Source organism: Cyprinus carpio, chromosome A12, assembly GCF_018340385.1.
Source record: "Cyprinus carpio isolate SPL01 chromosome A12, ASM1834038v1, whole genome shotgun sequence".
Taxonomy (NCBI): domain Eukaryota; kingdom Metazoa; phylum Chordata; class Actinopteri; order Cypriniformes; family Cyprinidae; genus Cyprinus; species Cyprinus carpio.
Genome location: NC_056583.1, coordinates 7,774,324 through 7,790,802, shown reverse-complemented (window position 1 = coordinate 7,790,802; position 16,479 = coordinate 7,774,324). Strand labels below are relative to the sequence as shown.

The 16,479-nt window shown below is 35.3% G+C and overlaps 2 protein-coding genes across 2 annotated transcripts; one reads left to right on the top strand and one right to left on the bottom strand.

Moving 5' to 3' along the window:
- The first annotated feature begins 168 nt into the window (after positions 1 to 168).
- On the top strand, positions 169 to 6,922 carry LOC109068391 (protein pelota homolog). Its single transcript, XM_042767368.1, has 13 exons — positions 169 to 368; positions 1,482 to 1,574; positions 1,690 to 1,840; positions 2,092 to 2,182; positions 2,998 to 3,161; positions 3,451 to 3,511; positions 3,601 to 3,762; positions 5,526 to 5,572; positions 5,664 to 5,737; positions 6,203 to 6,274; positions 6,399 to 6,473; positions 6,577 to 6,608; positions 6,691 to 6,922. The coding sequence occupies exons 1-13, from the start codon at positions 328 to 330 to the stop codon at positions 6,783 to 6,785; spliced, it is 1,158 nt and encodes a 385-aa protein (XP_042623302.1). The 5' UTR covers positions 169 to 327; the 3' UTR covers positions 6,786 to 6,922.
- A 1,500-nt stretch (positions 6,923 to 8,422) lies between these two features.
- Positions 8,423 to 16,184, bottom strand: LOC109068392 (progestin and adipoQ receptor family member 4). Its single transcript, XM_019085202.2, has 3 exons — positions 15,426 to 16,184; positions 13,307 to 13,522; positions 8,423 to 10,287 (listed from the first exon to the last, which is right to left on the bottom strand). Exons 1-3 carry the CDS (start codon positions 15,589 to 15,591, stop codon positions 9,854 to 9,856), a joined length of 816 nt encoding a protein of 271 aa, XP_018940747.1. The 5' UTR covers positions 15,592 to 16,184; the 3' UTR covers positions 8,423 to 9,853.
- Between the last annotated feature and the right edge of the window lie 295 nt (positions 16,185 to 16,479).

Genomic DNA, 16,479 nt, shown 5'->3' with positions numbered 1-16,479 from the left:
AAAAAATTCTCAGATTGGATGGTTAATATACTTTATTAACACCAATTGCTAATTATACATAAAATGTACGTTACTGTTAAAAAATACATTCGAAATATAAAATGTATTCGTTCTTCTGCCCTACGGAAGTTACCAAAGATAGAAATGACGTAATGACGCAATCTATCAGCCAATGACGCGATCAGAAAGCGACAGTTCGAATCGTCTGATTCATTCTAAAGTGTGTAACTGCTGATGCGGAAACGTTACCTAAATCGACGATTAAATGGAGTAGAACATTGTCATTCAAATATGCATTTTGTTTTTGAATAGCTAATCTCTTTGACCATGAAGTTGGTTCATAAAGACATCGAGAAGGATAATGCCGGGTGAGTGTTTGAGAACACATGACTTGCGTCTTTCTGTACACCACTTTTGGACATCATGTGCGCATTCTGAGTTGAGTGCTGTGGTTGTACCATGATGCAGTGGTGGTATCATAGGACATCAACTGAGTACTTTGGTATAAATAAAATTGCGATAGTATAATCCCGGGGTCTCCAAACTTGGTCCTGGAGCGCTAGTGTCCTGTAGAGTTTAGCCCCAACTTGCCTCAACACACCTGCCTGGAAGTTTCTAGTATGCCTAGTGAGACCTTGATTAGCTGGTTCAGGTGTGGACACCGACCCTTCAGGTGTTTGGAGACCCCTTGTATAATGATTTTTTATTTGTCGAACTGACTTGGAACGCGCCCGTTAAACCCACTGATCTATTGTGACTGATCTATAAATGTTCTGTATTATAGATCAGTGGTTATACCTCAGATGCTGTCAGTGTTTTTTTTTTGGCAAACTTGGCATGATTGTTTCACAAACACAATATTGCCACAGCCCAAAAATCCTATAGCGTCCTCTATTGGTCGATTGTGGCTAGTTCTTGGAGAGGTAATATAGCGCGAGTTGTACGAGAAGTTTTAAATAATAATAATAATATTAGTTAAACCTGTAAATAAAATAGGGACATGTTCCCTTGTTATTTTATTTCAGTTAATGATTATGTAATTAATGAAAATTCATTCACTCCAGACTCGCACACAAATGTTTAATTTATTCACCAGAGGACTAGTTAAATTCGCTAAAGTAGATGTGTAGACTTTTTTTAATCAAACTTTTTTTTTCATATTTTGTTATATCTTAGTCTGCTTTTCACCATGAAATAGTCAGACAAACAAATCAATGTGAAATATATTATTTATTGTCATTATTTGAGGGTAAGAAACAATTTATGATGCCATTAATGTCAGATTTTAATAATTATGTTATTAAAAAATAAGTAGATTTCATGATTTCAGTATTTCCCCATTCAATCAGAATGAAGCAGTACTTGCATGACTGAAAATAGCTGCCGAGTCTGGTCTGACTTCCCTTGGAATAAACTTACATGAGCAAAGTAGGCAACACAAACGTGAAAATTTCTTTTTTATGTTTGTGGATTTTTTTCAGTCAGGTGACACTAATCCCTGAGGAAGCAGAGGACATGTGGCACACCTACAACCTGCTGCAGGTGGGCGACAGCCTCAGAGCCTCAACCATCAGGTCTGTGTTTTTTTTTTTTTGACCATACTGACCTCCATTTTATCCAGTTTTGGTTTATCACCCTTATTATCGGATATTTTTCTATTCAATGAAAACAATCTGATGTCACAAACAGGAAAGTGCAGACAGAGTCCTCCACAGGCAGTGTGGGCAGTTCACGTGTGCGCACCACACTGACTTTATGTGTGGAGACGATAGACTTTGATTCCCAGGCCTGTCAGCTCAGAGTCAAAGGAACAAACATCCAGGAGAACCAGTATGTGAAGGTCAGGATGCATTTAGAATTGTTTGTTGCCCTTCTTACTTATGACATAGAAATTTAGTAAATGTATGATATAAATAGTGTGTTAAAATTAGTGCTAACTTTACACCTCAAATAGAATTTATACTTAATATGTTTGAATATTAAGGTGAATAACAGATACGGACCCTCAGGGAATATTCCATATGCTAATTTAGTCTAAATGTGAAAGCTTGAATGAATTAAATCATGTTTCGTCTCTTGCATCATATGCAGATGGGTGCCTACCATACCATTGAGCTGGAGCTCAACAGGAAGTTCACTCTTGCCAAAAAAGCCTGGGACAGTGTGGTGTTGGACAGAATTGGTAATGTGTTGGCGTGTTTTTAGTGTATTTTCAAACTAAAACTAAAAAAGCTTTTCTGGCTGATAACAATTTCCCGTAACAATATTAATAAGTAAAATGCAGAACTATTTTATAAAAAGAAAGAAAAACAATTATTAAATGTTTTTTATTATTTATTATTTTAGATATTTGTAATAATAATATTATTTTTATAATATTATGTAGACATCCACGTTTGAAAACAGTAACTTATTTTCTTCTGTGAAACACAAAAAAATATTTTGCAAATAAATCACACTGCTTTCTACTTTCATGCAGTGAAAATGGATGGTAATCACAGCTATCAAGCTCTAAAATGGCCTTTTCCCGTGTATCTGGTATCTTTACAATCATTTCCCACACAAACTAAAATAAAAATAGATGAAATTGTGAAAGTGACTTTTTACATTTGCCATGCTTAAGTATGGTTTTAATGCTTTCATATTGGTTTGACAAAAAGTGTGAGTAAGACCTAAAGGGCAAGTGGTTCCTTTTTTTTTTTTTTTAATTATTATTAATATGATTCAAGTTACTATGTTGGCATTTACAGGCACTTCAGCTTCAAGTGAACTAAACTATGTAAAGAAACTTGATTCATGTGTGCCTTCACCTTATTGTGTGAGAAAAAGAGCTGAATTTTGTAGTCGTATTTCAAGTATCTTAATGGCTTGACAACTGCAATCACCATTCACTTTCACTGCATGGCACAGAGCAGCCATGAGCATACTAAAAAGTTAATGAATCTGATCCAGCTAATCTGTAGTTTATTTGAACCCTGATTCTGCCTGTATCTATAGAGCAGGCATGTGATCCCGCTCAGAAAGCAGATGTGGCTGCTGTTGTGATGCAGGAAGGTCTGGCCAATCTGGTTCTTGTGACTCCAGCCATGACCTTAGTAAGGGCGAAGGTTGAGGTTACCATCCCCCGCAAGAGGAAAGGCAGTTGTGCCCAACATGACAAGGTGAATCAATAAAACTTTGTGACAAAAAATCTGACAATGTATTTGTTTATCATTATATTGAGCAAATAACAAGGACAGTGGTCAATAGATTTATATATATATATATATATTTTTCTTATTTTGTAAACCGTAATCCATCAATATAATGAGTAAGGAACACAATAGATAGCAACGATTGTTCCTGTATGTGCTGCAATAGATCCCTCTACTGTTACTGCATGTATATTTTAAATTCTGATATTGAAACAAAATTGCAAATTGCATGCAGTGACACTGTGTTCTCTTTCAGGCATTAGAGAGATTTTATGAGGCTGTCATGCAGGGCATTCTGAGACACTTCAGTTTTGATGGTATTTTTATTTTTATTTTATTCAGATAATAAGGATGGACAGTGGACGATTAAATTCTTATATTTTTGTTGTATTTATGTGTTTCTCAGTGGTGAAGTGTGTTCTGGTGGCCAGTCCAGGATTTGTGAAAGATCAGTTCATCTCGTACCTCTTTAAAGAGGCTGTGAGGCAAGACTGTAAAATTCTCCTGGAGAACAGATCCAAATTCATGGTGGTGCACTCCTCATCTGGACACAAATATTCACTCAAAGGTCAATGCTCAGTTCAGTTTTAAAAGTATAGATGTGAATAACTATCATAATTGACAAGTAGGAATGCACAATATTACCAGAAGGTTATCGGAATCGGCCAATAAAGGCTTAAAATATATAACTCTGCATCGGCCCGATTTGGAAAATTATGCTGATATGTCTAATAACTCATGTGCTCAGGGTGTGCTAGCAATAAGATCACGTCAGCTGTGTGGTGATTCTTGAAGCAAACTTTTGCCTGAATGGTGATAAAGTAGAAGTCGGGTAGAAGTCTGCTGCGGAGCACGCCTCGTGGTCTTAATGGACATGCGTATGCGGAATCAAACATAATTCATCAATAAATCAATCACACATTAAAACTAAAAAATTAAACAAATCCACTAGGGTGTGCAAAAGCAGAAACAATTTTATATTTATTTGGGGCATTGTTGGCTGACTTGTAATTAAATGAAATTAAAATACACAACATTAAAGTGCCCCTATTATGCCATTTTTAAGGTTCCTAATATTGTTTTGCAAGTCTTCTACAATAAGTTTACATGCATGTAAGGTCAAAAAACACTTTCGTTTTCTCAAAATATGCATTTAATATCACCTAATTTTCCAGCGATTTAAAGTGGTTCTAAGGTTGTCTCTCTAAACCCCTCCTTTCCTTGAGCCTACTCTGCTCTGATTGGTCAGATGGCCCAGTCTGTTGTGATTGGTCTACCGTGTACATTGCGTGTCGGAAACGATATGCCCATTGTCATAATTCTGTATTCTGAATGCTCGATAGAAAATATAAACATTTATTTTTTATCATACTTTGAGATTGGGATTCAGTGGAGCCAGCTGGTCCAAATAAACAGGGTACTAAGCCATCTTTCAACTCCACGAGAAGCCTTCGTCAGTAAAATGATGTGTTTGTGGACGGGGTCAAGTTGTTCGTGGCCGGCCAACGTAGAACATAGGCGGGAATTAAGCAAACGTTTTAGCCTTCACAGAAGTAGGATTCAGATTACTAACAACTTGTTTAGGCTGTACAGAGTCAATTCTTTATTTTGGGAGACAATAACTTTATTTATCGTGCACTTTCGGCTTTACAGCTTTGTAGATTGTTTACATTCACATACAGCTACATTACACACATGCATGTCAAAATTGGAAATGGCAAATAAATAAGCAGTATTATTTTAATCATTTGTTACACAAAACGTTCATGCTCCAATATAGTGGTCCAAAATTGCTCGGTTTAGAAATATTATGAAAATGTTGTTTCTATGGCAACTATTAAAATGGTCATCTATTTGACACACACCAAGTGAACAAATAACACTACAACATGCCACAAAGTTGTGGATTCTGCATACTAATGGAAACACTGAAATTCACTGTTGAATGCAGTGAAATCAGTCACTTTGACTAACCAAATGGAAGTGCAAATGTGTGTGATATCTACATACAAACATTTTCCAAACTTTAAAAAAATTTAGTGTAAATTTCTGAACAAAACAAAACAAAGGAACAACTGAAAACACATACACAAAACTTACATTTTCATTATAAATGATTTTATGCATAGATTTTTTATCCTACATATTTCATATTTTATGTATAGATAGATATATAGATGGATAGATATGATTTATCCAAATTACTAACCTTAGGCATGCATGAAAAAATACATAATTAAAATGCTTAAATATGCTGTCATAGAAAAAGAGGGTTTGATGGGACTTGTTGTTTTAAAGTGACAGTATAAATGTGAGATTTTACTTCTACAGAAGTGCTGTGTGATCCAGCAGTCACGGCCCGATTGTCTGACACCAAGGTGATTAAGTTTAGATTTGTACATTTGCCCATATAGCTTGTAGCCTTCTGCAAGCACAGTGTCATGTTTAATGTGTTTTTTTTCTGTTTAGGCATCTGGAGAGGTCAAGGCTTTGGAAGACTTTTACAAGATGCTTCAACAGGAGCCTGATCGAGCTTTCTATGGGTGCTTAAAATCACTACCATTTAAATTCATTCCTGTCAATGTTACACAGAGTGTCAAGGAGAAGAAAAAAAAAAGCATTGGTACCACTTTATTTTGATAGTCCACTTTAGATATACTACTAACTGTATGGAACTTTGGAACTACATGTCAACTACCAGCCATTAGAGTATTAGTAGACTAATATCTGCTAACACTTTATTTTGAAGGACCCCCATCAGACTTTCTACTGACTTTAAGTATCTTTGCAAGTATGTGTCAAATTATTCTACTAACCCTAACCTAAGTCTACTAATACTCTTAATGAGAGTTAGTTGACATGTAGTAGCACTAGCAACGTTACTTCTATAGTTAGTAGAATGTCTAAAGTGGACTGTGTAACCAAAACATTTGTGCTATGTAACGTGTTCTTGAGACATTGTCTTAAACAATCATTACATGTATTAATAAAGCTTTTGCTTTGTACAGATTGGCTCATGTGGAAAGAGCGAGTGAAGCTTTAGCCGTTGACATCTTGATGATCAGTGACAAACTATTTAGGTACATTTAATAAGTAATACATTCCTAATGTAATGATCTTTCCTGTTGCAATTGTGTACGTCATCAAAAAAATTCATTTATTTATTTATTATTATTATTTTATTATAATTTTTTTTCATGATAGACATCAAGACATAGCCACCCGCAGCCGGTATGTTCGGCTTGTAGACAACGTGAAGGAAAATGGAGGAAATGTCAGGTATTCATATGATTTTCAATCCAGTATGGTCATATTCTTATATTATCCAAAATATTTAACTCTATAATAATATATTTTTTTTCCTGCTTAATAATATTTTTAGAATATTCTCAAGCCTACATGTATCTGGAGAACGTAAGTTTCTTTTCTATAGTCTTTGTTTCAGAGAGAATTATATTGGATCGTCATGTGACTGACGTGTGATTTGTCTCTGTAGAGTTGAATCAGCTGAGTGGAGTGGCGGCCATCCTGAGGTTCCCCATCGCTGATGTGTCTGACGCTGAGGAGGACAGCAGCTCTGATGAAGACTAACATCATGCTCTTGTGCAAAAGGATTTGGTATGAAAGGGTGGAAATGCTTCCCAGTTTGGACTAAATGGACTGAGACTCAGTTATGGCCTTAATAAAGGATGTGAAATCAGTTGAAACACCACAAAACACCAGTATAATTATGATTATTTCGAGTGATTTATTAAGTAGGAAAGCTGAAGAATGTTAAAAAGTACTTTTATGAAGCGTATATTACTTTATAAATTCTTTGTCTGCTAGCTTATCAAAGATGTATAATAATCCACATTGCAAAGGGGGTACTTGGCAGTCTTTGAAACAACACTTAATTGTAAATAATTGCAAATTAATCTAGAGTCTTATGGCATTTCAGACCTGTGGATTATTTGCATAGCATTCTTGCAAAGCACCTGTTTCAGAGAATAACAATTATGAATGAAAAACAAACCACACAAAGTAAGAATATGTGCAGGTTTCGAAACAAATGCTCCAGACGAGCCAGGTTTGAAAACACCCACAGTAAATGTTCAACTGTTTCTCTATATGCACTACTCAGAATAATACCCATTGGTGTCAATTTTAAAATTCGGTTCTTAGAGGTGATAAGATTCTATTCAGAAATTGCTATGCATGTTTGACCAGTCCTTTGTCCAGTGTCACAGTTTGTTACATACAGAAGTGGTGTCAAACATACCCAAGTAGTCACACTAAAAAGGCCAGTGCTAAGCATAAACACAATGCTGTAAATTCTATTTACAATATCACACACTTTAGACTCCAAAAGCGATACAAATGCAAGTTACCTAGCCGTGCCGGAGCAGTTTCCAGTCAATATGCAGCTTAGATTTAATGTAACAACTTTGATGAGAATGACTTTTGTTTTATGATGCATTCAAGTCTTGCAGGAAAGATAATTTTTATGAGTTTAATGCACATAAATGGCATCACAAAGTCGTAATTATGAGTGGGTAACTCAGAGCTTTTATTTAAGCCCTGAGTTTTTGATTTGGGGGCATGTCAGTCAGACAACATGTTGCACACGATAGATGCAGCATTTATATTGACTATAGATTTGTTGAAATAAATTAAGTTATATTTCTTTTATAATAAAAAACCGACACAAGCCTTTATCTGGCCCTAATCATAATTTTACATGGGGGGCCCCTCAGTGCTGCCAATATGATTAATTCTTATCAGTGCTTGATTATTCGCGGACTATAAATCTAACACACCCACAATCAGATTTATTTGTTGTAGCTGTCTTGCTTAGATCATACCAGTGTCTGCCTGTAATGTTTTTACTCTTCTACGATTTTTAATTGTAACAGTAACAAACCCACAAGTGTGGTTCGGTGTTATTTTGCACATTAACATTAAAATATATCTTATATCCTATATCCTATATCTTACAGTACTAAGAGGCATACTTAATGTGGTAAAAAGTAGCTAAATAAACCAGCAGACAATGCATTTATGGAACAGAGTGTTATTTTGACAAAATAACTGATTAAACGCGCATCTAAATCAACAACTCTTAATCTATAACTAGCTAATTGAGGCATAATGATATTGGAATATAGCAAAGACCCCAAAGGTAGGCTAAGGTAAATAATGTAAAGCTGTTATCAGTACCAAGTTTAAGAAACAGAAGCTTATTTTTATTACAAAAATATATATATATATACACCCAAGTAAGTTATTTTTACACAGAAGACAAAAACTTAAATCACAAACTAGCTAAGTAACATCACACTGTCATGGCAGTAGCTCTGATCACAATACACACTTTGCCATGCAAAAGTTTATAAAAGACCTTTCTCACAATTTTTTTTTCTTTTGTTTAATTTATACACAATAGTTGCAGTTTCACTACAGCAGCAGGCTAATAGCACAGACAGTGGATGCAGAAACTTTCTACTGGTCATGTGTCGACAGCCTAGAGTATACTTTAAAACGCTGTGCAATTTGGCTATATTCAGCATTTGTGTAAAAACTAAAGTATGCTTAAAGTGACTCCTTAGTTGAGTAATTTCTTTTGATAACCATAAATTAACACTAAACCTCAAATTACATCTGAATTTAGTCATGTTTACTGAACATAAAATATCTGTGTACCTGTCACTGCGATAAAATCATGAAGTCCAACTGATGTCTTTTTTCAAGGAATGTGTGAGTACCTGAATTCATTATTTTGTACTACTTTGTGAAGGACTATATTTCAAAAGTGTATACGTTTTTAAGTTTAAAGCACATTTTATGCATGTGCCATAAGGGTAAATTTACCCGTCAGCCTCCAGTGCAAGTTGTCAAATTTTAGTGTTGAAAATTTAAAATATGAGTGCATACTCTCAAATGTATTCTAATTTCCCCACATGTGCCCAGATGGTATAATTCAGAGACTTACAGAGAAAGACTTTCAAAGACCTTCAAGTCCAGCTTGTTTAATTAAAGTAATATTTTATATTGATATACGTTTCATATTTGACATATGTAGCACCATTTAAACAGAAAGCATCAGATTTGTCAACGGTAGTGTTATCCAGAATACAATCATCTGAATCTGATTTCTGAAATTTAGAAGGATAAAGTGCAATATTTCACATTTCATTATTCACTACTGTGTCACTATGTTGACACAACTTCACCAGAGAAAGCTTTTAAGAAACAAAAATTGTACTCCTTTTTAAAGAGCTTTACTTTTTTTGTGATTTGCACCATGTTATTGTTTCTCAACTCTATGGGTTGTAGGTCTGTTTTAATATGGTAGCAGGGAAAACAGCCCTAAATGCAAATAGTGTACAGGGCAACTAACCATATGATTGTGCATGCATAAAATAGTAAAACATTAGACTATCAACCAAAGGTAACAGACTCTTTCCCTGTCTTTTGTTGTTGACATCCAAGGTTGTGTGCCATTAACGTCTGTAGTGCAACTTCATGTCACTTGGTAGCTGTAAATATGTATTTTAAAGAAAGTACCATGGCATAAACAAATTATATCAACACTTTACCATAGTACCATCACACTTTGGGTTTTACAGTTATTTCGCTGTAGTTCTTTAAATATCATGATGAATTATAAGTCTTTAAGTTTATTCACTGGGACAGTGATATCCCTTTAACCATGTTAAATCCTCCAGAGTTCCCCAGTGTAAGTACACAATGGAAAGGACGACCATGATGTGCATAATCTGGTGACTATTAAACCAGTAGTCAAACCGTCCAGGACTGAAGCGCTCTGGAAGGCGGGAAATATTGACTAGTCCTCCTAGCAATGCAAGTGTATCCATAGTGAGGTAGAGGCGAAGGGATGCAGGGCTTCCTCTGCCTGCACCAGTAAGACGCAACATAAAGAGAATGAATCGGAAGATCGCCTGCCAGGCAAAAGATTGCAGGCGGTGTACATTACTCTGAGCAGAGACAGCGCGGTGAACACCGTAGCCAGAGAGCAGGAGATATGCCAACATCGCCACACGTCGGGAGGATGGGTAACACAACAAAGTTATGTGAATGATTGGAAGAGCACCTGCAAAAAGAAAAGTACATGGAATTCATTGAATAATGGCACTTGAAAGAATCAATAAACAGCGTCCCCTGCTGGAAAAAAACTACAAACAAACTGAACTGATAAAACCAGCCTAAACTGCTTGGCTGGTCTTCCAGCCTGGCTGAGTTGGTTTAAGTTGGTTGGTCAGCTAGTCTCCCAACCAGAAGTGGTCAAAAGCCCTCTAAAACCAATCAACCAACTTAGGCTAGGTTTAGCTTTTTCCTTTTTCCAGTAGTGTTGGCACAGTGAGAATGCAATTTCAACCAAGGGTGACCTCCCCTTGGAATGCGATTTCGAGGCCCCCGTTTAGAAATACAAATGCCCTAATAAGTGTAGGCTAAAAGTTCCCATATTTAGATTTCATTTGAAACTTGCTACAAAACAGTGACAGTTTCAGTAGTGATGATGTACATTTCTAAATCAAATTTTATGTTGGGGCATAGCAGTGTTGATCTACTTAAGTGCTGTTGATAATGTCAAGGGCTTCATTTTCCCATATGGAAAGCATATTTCTACTGTTTGACATGCTCACTATTCCTATGTGCCATTCACCAAATGGAAAAGGGACTGATTTCAAATGCAGCTTTAGTGTATTTTTATTATGTAAGAAGTGTTTCTGATTCTAGAAATGCCAGTGGCTCACCCCTTCTTATGATTATAAACTATTATTTTACTGTAATTATACATTATATTTAATTTACACCAAACATGATTTGATTTTGTTCTGTTTTGAACTTGATTTTGTTCTGTACATTTTAAATAGGCCTTGTTTATGAGAATTGGCCACTTAAGTTTTTATGAAATTGTATTTCCCTGCAACATTTTTAAGTACTATTATCCCATTTCTGTAAGGTCAGGTTTTTTTGATCTTCAATTTGAACTTTTTGTTCTGAAATCTTCTCATCACAAGGCTCACACATAGATTTTAAGTCATTTTTATTGAATTTCTCTTTCTTTGACAGCATGAGGTTAAAATATTCAGTTTTACTTTAGCATAATCAGTGGCAAAGTTTAATTCCATGTGGCTCTACTTGCCCTCTCCCTAGGCTCAATTTACCAGACACTGGAGGCAAGTTGAGCCAAGAGACCACTTTTTTTTCTTTGGAAAGCCATATTTTGAAAGCAGTTTATTTTAGACCCAAATTAAAGGATTAGTTCACCCAAACATGAAAATCAGACTGTGTTTTACTGACACTCGAAGCATCCTAGGTGTATATGACTTTCTCCTTTCAGTCATCTCCTTCCAGTCGAAGTTATAGTATATTAAAAATTTCCCTGGGTATTCCAAGCTCTATCATTGCAGTCAGTGGGTGTTGCAGTTGAACAGTCCACAAGTCGTCAAATAAAGCTCGCGCATTCATAATAGCAAACAGCTCCGGGGGATGAATAAAGGCCCCCTGTAGCGAATCCATGTGTTTTTGTAAGAAAAATATCCATATTTCAAACGTATTAAACACTTTTCTGTCACTTCCGCTGACTGTCATACACTGAAGCAGTTCTGGTGGATGATGCAGCACGTATACGCAGCACGCATGCCTCTGAGATATGTTAGTCTTGCAAATTTAATTAAAGGAGAAAAGGAAGCAAAGTTTCCTTACTTTAGCAAAGAAAACCAGTCTCCTCTTGGTTTATATTGAAATCTTGCGACATTTTTCTTTACAAATACTCGGTTTGTACTTCTAATTCGTGACCAGCATTTTGTTTTGTTCTCTCTCTGCATTTGTCACTAATCACGCAACGCTGCGCGTCTTACGTCATCCGCTGGAACTGCTTCAGTGTATGACAGTCAGCAAAAGTGCGTGAAAAGTGTTTATTAATTTTGAAATATTTTTCTTACAAAAACTCATGGATTCGCTACAGGGGGCCTTTATTCATCCCCCAGAGCCGTGTGAGGCACGTTTTACTATGAATGCGCAAGCTTTATTTGGTGACCTGTGGACTGTTCAATTGCAACACCCGCTGACTGCAGTGATAGAGCTTGGAATAGCCAGGAACATTTTTAGAACGGGATTCGTCTTAAAGAAGAAAGGCATATACACCTAGGATGCTTCGAGGGTAAGTAAAACACAGTCTAATTTTCATTTTTTGGTGAACTAACCCTTTAAGTATTCACACCAGAAAAGTCTGCTATTCACTTGTTTTGGTCTGGACCAAATACAATGTTGATTTTTTATTTATTTTTTGGTCGGGTTTGCTTTCACAAGTTTTTTTGCAAGTGAACCAGAAACTGTAAACAAAACCACACATGTATTCAAGGTCATCCATTCATTGGTTTATCCATTCAACCATACCAGAGTTTGTTTGGTCCGCACCCAAGTGCGATTGCTGTATTCACACTTGCCCAAAAGATCCGCACCAAAGGGGGAACCGAACTTGAGTTCGATTCAATCGAACCAAACAAGACAGGTGTGAATATTATTCCCAAGGATGCACCACATCCTGAAATTTATGTACATATTTAAGGTGTACCCATTACTGTCATCTGCTCGCTTTAAACACATCATGGGTAAAAAGGGGTTCAACTCACCCTGCACTCCCCTATTATTATTATTTTTTTTTTTAAATCAAGGTTATAGAGGTACTTACAATGGACATAAATAATGTGTTAAAGTTAACATGAAATGAAAAAACAAACTATTTTCTAAATGCATGTTATAAACATGCAAGTATTTGTATTTTGAGTACAAATGTTTACTTTTTTTTTTTTTTTTTTTTTTTTTTTTTACATTTTATTACTCTTATTAATTTACATGATGACCGTCAGTGTCCCAGTGAAAACAACAAACTTTCTCTCTGGTGATGTGTGCAAGACTTTTTTTTGATAATTTTTGTATATGCACATCACAATATAGAAGAAAACATATAGAGCTACTTAAGTTTTAGCTAGACTTTAACAAGATTTTATTTATATTTAATTAAGGAATCAGAATTTTCATTGGCTCATCAATGCAGTGTATATAACAGGAATCTCTGTATAGTCCTAAATTTTGGAGCTTACCAAGAGTGTTGACGAGACAGACACCAAACATGTCGAAGCACAGCAGTGTGTCATAAATAGGTGCTCCACCCTCATGGTTCATGAAGAGATGGTAGAATACTGAACAAACGGTGGGAGAGAGACAAGCCAAATAATGCACCACTCCTATCCACCACTCGACTTCAGCCCATGGGATACTCAAAGGCAAAAACAGCAAAAAACAGATGAAGGGGATACCTGATGGACAAAACACCAAGAAAGAATGTGTTAGAATATAAGACTGGTTTGATTTGAGTGAAATTAATTACTGTGATAGAGTTGATGTAATGATCAAGCCAAATGGGTTCACTAACATTCTTAATATTGGCGTTTTCAATCAAACGTTCCCTGTAAATTGGAGACATACAGATTATGGAATTGTACAAATTTCTTGATAATATTCCAGTAATATCCTGTGCTTTTTAAAATCAAGTACCTATCCATGTATTCTGCATATACACACACATACGCGTGGTACTGTGATAGGATGCCACACAGCCATACAGTGATAGGAGCACAAAGCAAGGTCCATAAAGACATGGTAGGATGAGTTTGGTGTGGAAGAACTTGACTGGCCTGCACAGAGCCCTGACATCAACCCCATCAAACACTTTTGGGATGAAATGGAAAGGAAGATTGCAAGCCAGACCTTCTCGTCCAGCATCAGTGTCTGACCTCACAAAAACACAAAATCAAAATCTTGTAGAAAGCTTCCCAGAAGAGTAGAAGCTATTATAGCTGCAAAGAGGAGACAAACTCTATTTTAATGTCTCTGTATTTAAAATGCAATATCATTAAAGTCCCTGCTTTTGTAATGGTCAGGTATCCCAATACGTTTTTCCATGTAGTATATTGAATACATCAGACTTTTATGGCTCATATAGCAAGATATAATAAAATATGGAGCTCCAGGAGGGAAAAAACACATTAGAGCAAAAATATTCAATTTGGTGCAGCTCCTGATATTTATATGATAAAAAAGTAAGACAAAATTCTGATAGCTTGCAATGTAAAATGTAAATCAATTTGAACATAAACATAAAAACATACAAATTTAATAAAATGCATTATATATATATATATATATATATATATATATATATATATATATATATATATATATATATATATATATATATATATCACTTGTCACTCCATACCTCCCAATAATGTTTTAGTAAGATGATATTTAAATGCTTAGTTTTATGATAAAAGCTCTGTAGTTTTTTTTATTTCATGGAGCTGATGCAAAGCAATGCAATGCAATATAATGATTGAGAAGTGAAGACTTAAACATTCCCCAGCCTGATGTATCATATTTGATAAATTTTTAACATGATTAAAACATGTATGGATAATCAGGTACTGTATATGCTTCAGTCCAGTAATTGTTAATCTTGTAATATTACAAACAATATGAAAGTTATTCTTGCATTTAATATGTAAAGATTTCACAGCAAAAAGTCACGTAACTGAATGGAAATTTTTGAATTATACTAAAAGACCTTTTACTTGCTAAAAACTATCAATCAGATGGCAGAAGGCATGTAGATTTCTAGGACGGTTTTTACTGCAAAGTTTTGAATTTTTTTTTATCAAATATGATAGTATGCTTTAGGGTTAACATGACTTTTTAATACTGAGACATACATTAAAATGTATTCTAAAATCCACAAAATTCCAAAGAAAATATATTACATATTTCCAAGAACTTAACAAAATTTTGGCCTCCAGAATTTTTACTGCACTTTTACCAATCACACCAATTACACAGCATCACTTCCAAGACAGCAAATCCCTGACAAGGATTAGATCTAATCTCCTGTAATGCTATTTACGCACGCTTCCGTAGAGTGTCACTTAGGTGAATGGTGGAGAAAGTAGGCATAAATTACATATTCAGAAGGTTCCCCTTCTCTTTAAGAAGGCCATTGGATTTCCCCATCTTGTTTCAATAACTTTCCCATTAGTGGGATAATACAGGCATTCTAAATTAATTTTTTACATCTGCAAAATTCATTTACAGCTCCGTTACTTTACAGCAGACGGTATGTTAAACAAATTCCAGAAGTTACAATGCAAATTAGGATATTTTTCATACCATGTGTATAGATGTTCCCAATTTCATTGTGCAGATATAACAAACTCCGCAGACAGTCTCTGTAAGTGGATATAGGCCGGTATCCTGTCAGGACATACTTGTTGAACTGAAGATGTGGCGGTGAATTCTTAAAATCCAGAAGTTTTGGCCCAGTAAAAAAATCCATGGCAGAAAAAGTAAAATATGCTCAGGTGTCCTTGACCACCTTCACCACCTTCCCCTGGGAGGAAAGTCTGTATCTCTTCAAATGTTTTAAATCAAACTATAAATACATAGTTTTTAAGAACATTCTAGCTAGTAATTGCAAAAATTTTAACTTTCTGGCACCAGATACCCATTGTCTCGAAAATACTCGGGTGTAGAACTGCAGCAACTTGTTGCTTGTAAAGAAGCTGTGGGCCAATTTACTGCTACTTAGTGTCTTAGCCAATCAGCAGGAAGCAGTCAGACTCAGCAGAGGTCAGCTCATGGAAGATTACAGTTCCTTAAGTACAAACGCTAGCCTACTGGCAGACTTCGACACATGCTTTTTTTTTTTCTTATTACCCACATCAGATTCTCAATATGATAATCCCAGGACATCATTTGGTGCTATAGTCCAGGGAAAGCTTTAAAGACTTAAACAAGGCTTGGATTTAGAGTTTATTTATATACTCAAAACATACATAGTCTTGCTACAGGAAATTAAAAAGAAATAAATAACAATGGCATCTGGAAACAAAACACACATCTACATGAAAGAAAATACATACAATTTTTTTTTTTGGTATTCAAAAAGTATAGACAAATATGTAATGTAAAGAAACAATGAAAAAGATGCATAAGTTATACTCATTTATAATCTATAATGTCTTTATTTTTTACAAGCAGATATTTCATTTCAAGCAGGGTAACAAACATTAAAATACAAAACTAGAGGTTAAGGAGAACAAAAGACTCAAATAAAATGATAGAAAATGTACAACATTCACAGAAACATTAAGTGTAAAATGGAGAAATCAAATGAAGATCCATATTTTTGCAGTATGAATGGCTACTTCCAAATTATCATAAG

What these genes read in the sequence shown, in the direction of transcription:
- LOC109068391 (XM_042767368.1), top strand. Translation starts at nt 328, where the DNA reads ATGAAGTTGGTTCATAAAGACATCGAGAAGGATAATGCCGG. An exon ending in ACACAAATATTCACTCAAAG is followed by an intron (nt 3,763 to 5,525) that starts GTCAATGCTCAG and finishes TTACTTCTACAG; the next exon opens with AAGTGCTGTGTGATCCAGCA. An exon ending in CCTGATCGAGCTTTCTATGG is followed by an intron (nt 5,738 to 6,202) that starts GTGCTTAAAATC and finishes TGCTTTGTACAG; the next exon opens with ATTGGCTCATGTGGAAAGAG.
- LOC109068392 (XM_019085202.2), bottom strand. Translation starts at nt 15,591, where the DNA reads ATGGATTTTTTTACTGGGCCAAAACTTCTGGATTTTAAGAATTCACCG. An exon ending in TGGGAACATCTATACACATG is followed by an intron (nt 13,523 to 15,425) that starts GTATGAAAAATA and finishes TTTGTCCATCAG; the next exon opens with GTATCCCCTTCATCTGTTTT. An exon ending in CTGTCTCGTCAACACTCTTG is followed by an intron (nt 10,288 to 13,306) that starts GTAAGCTCCAAA and finishes TTCTTTTTGCAG; the next exon opens with GTGCTCTTCCAATCATTCAC.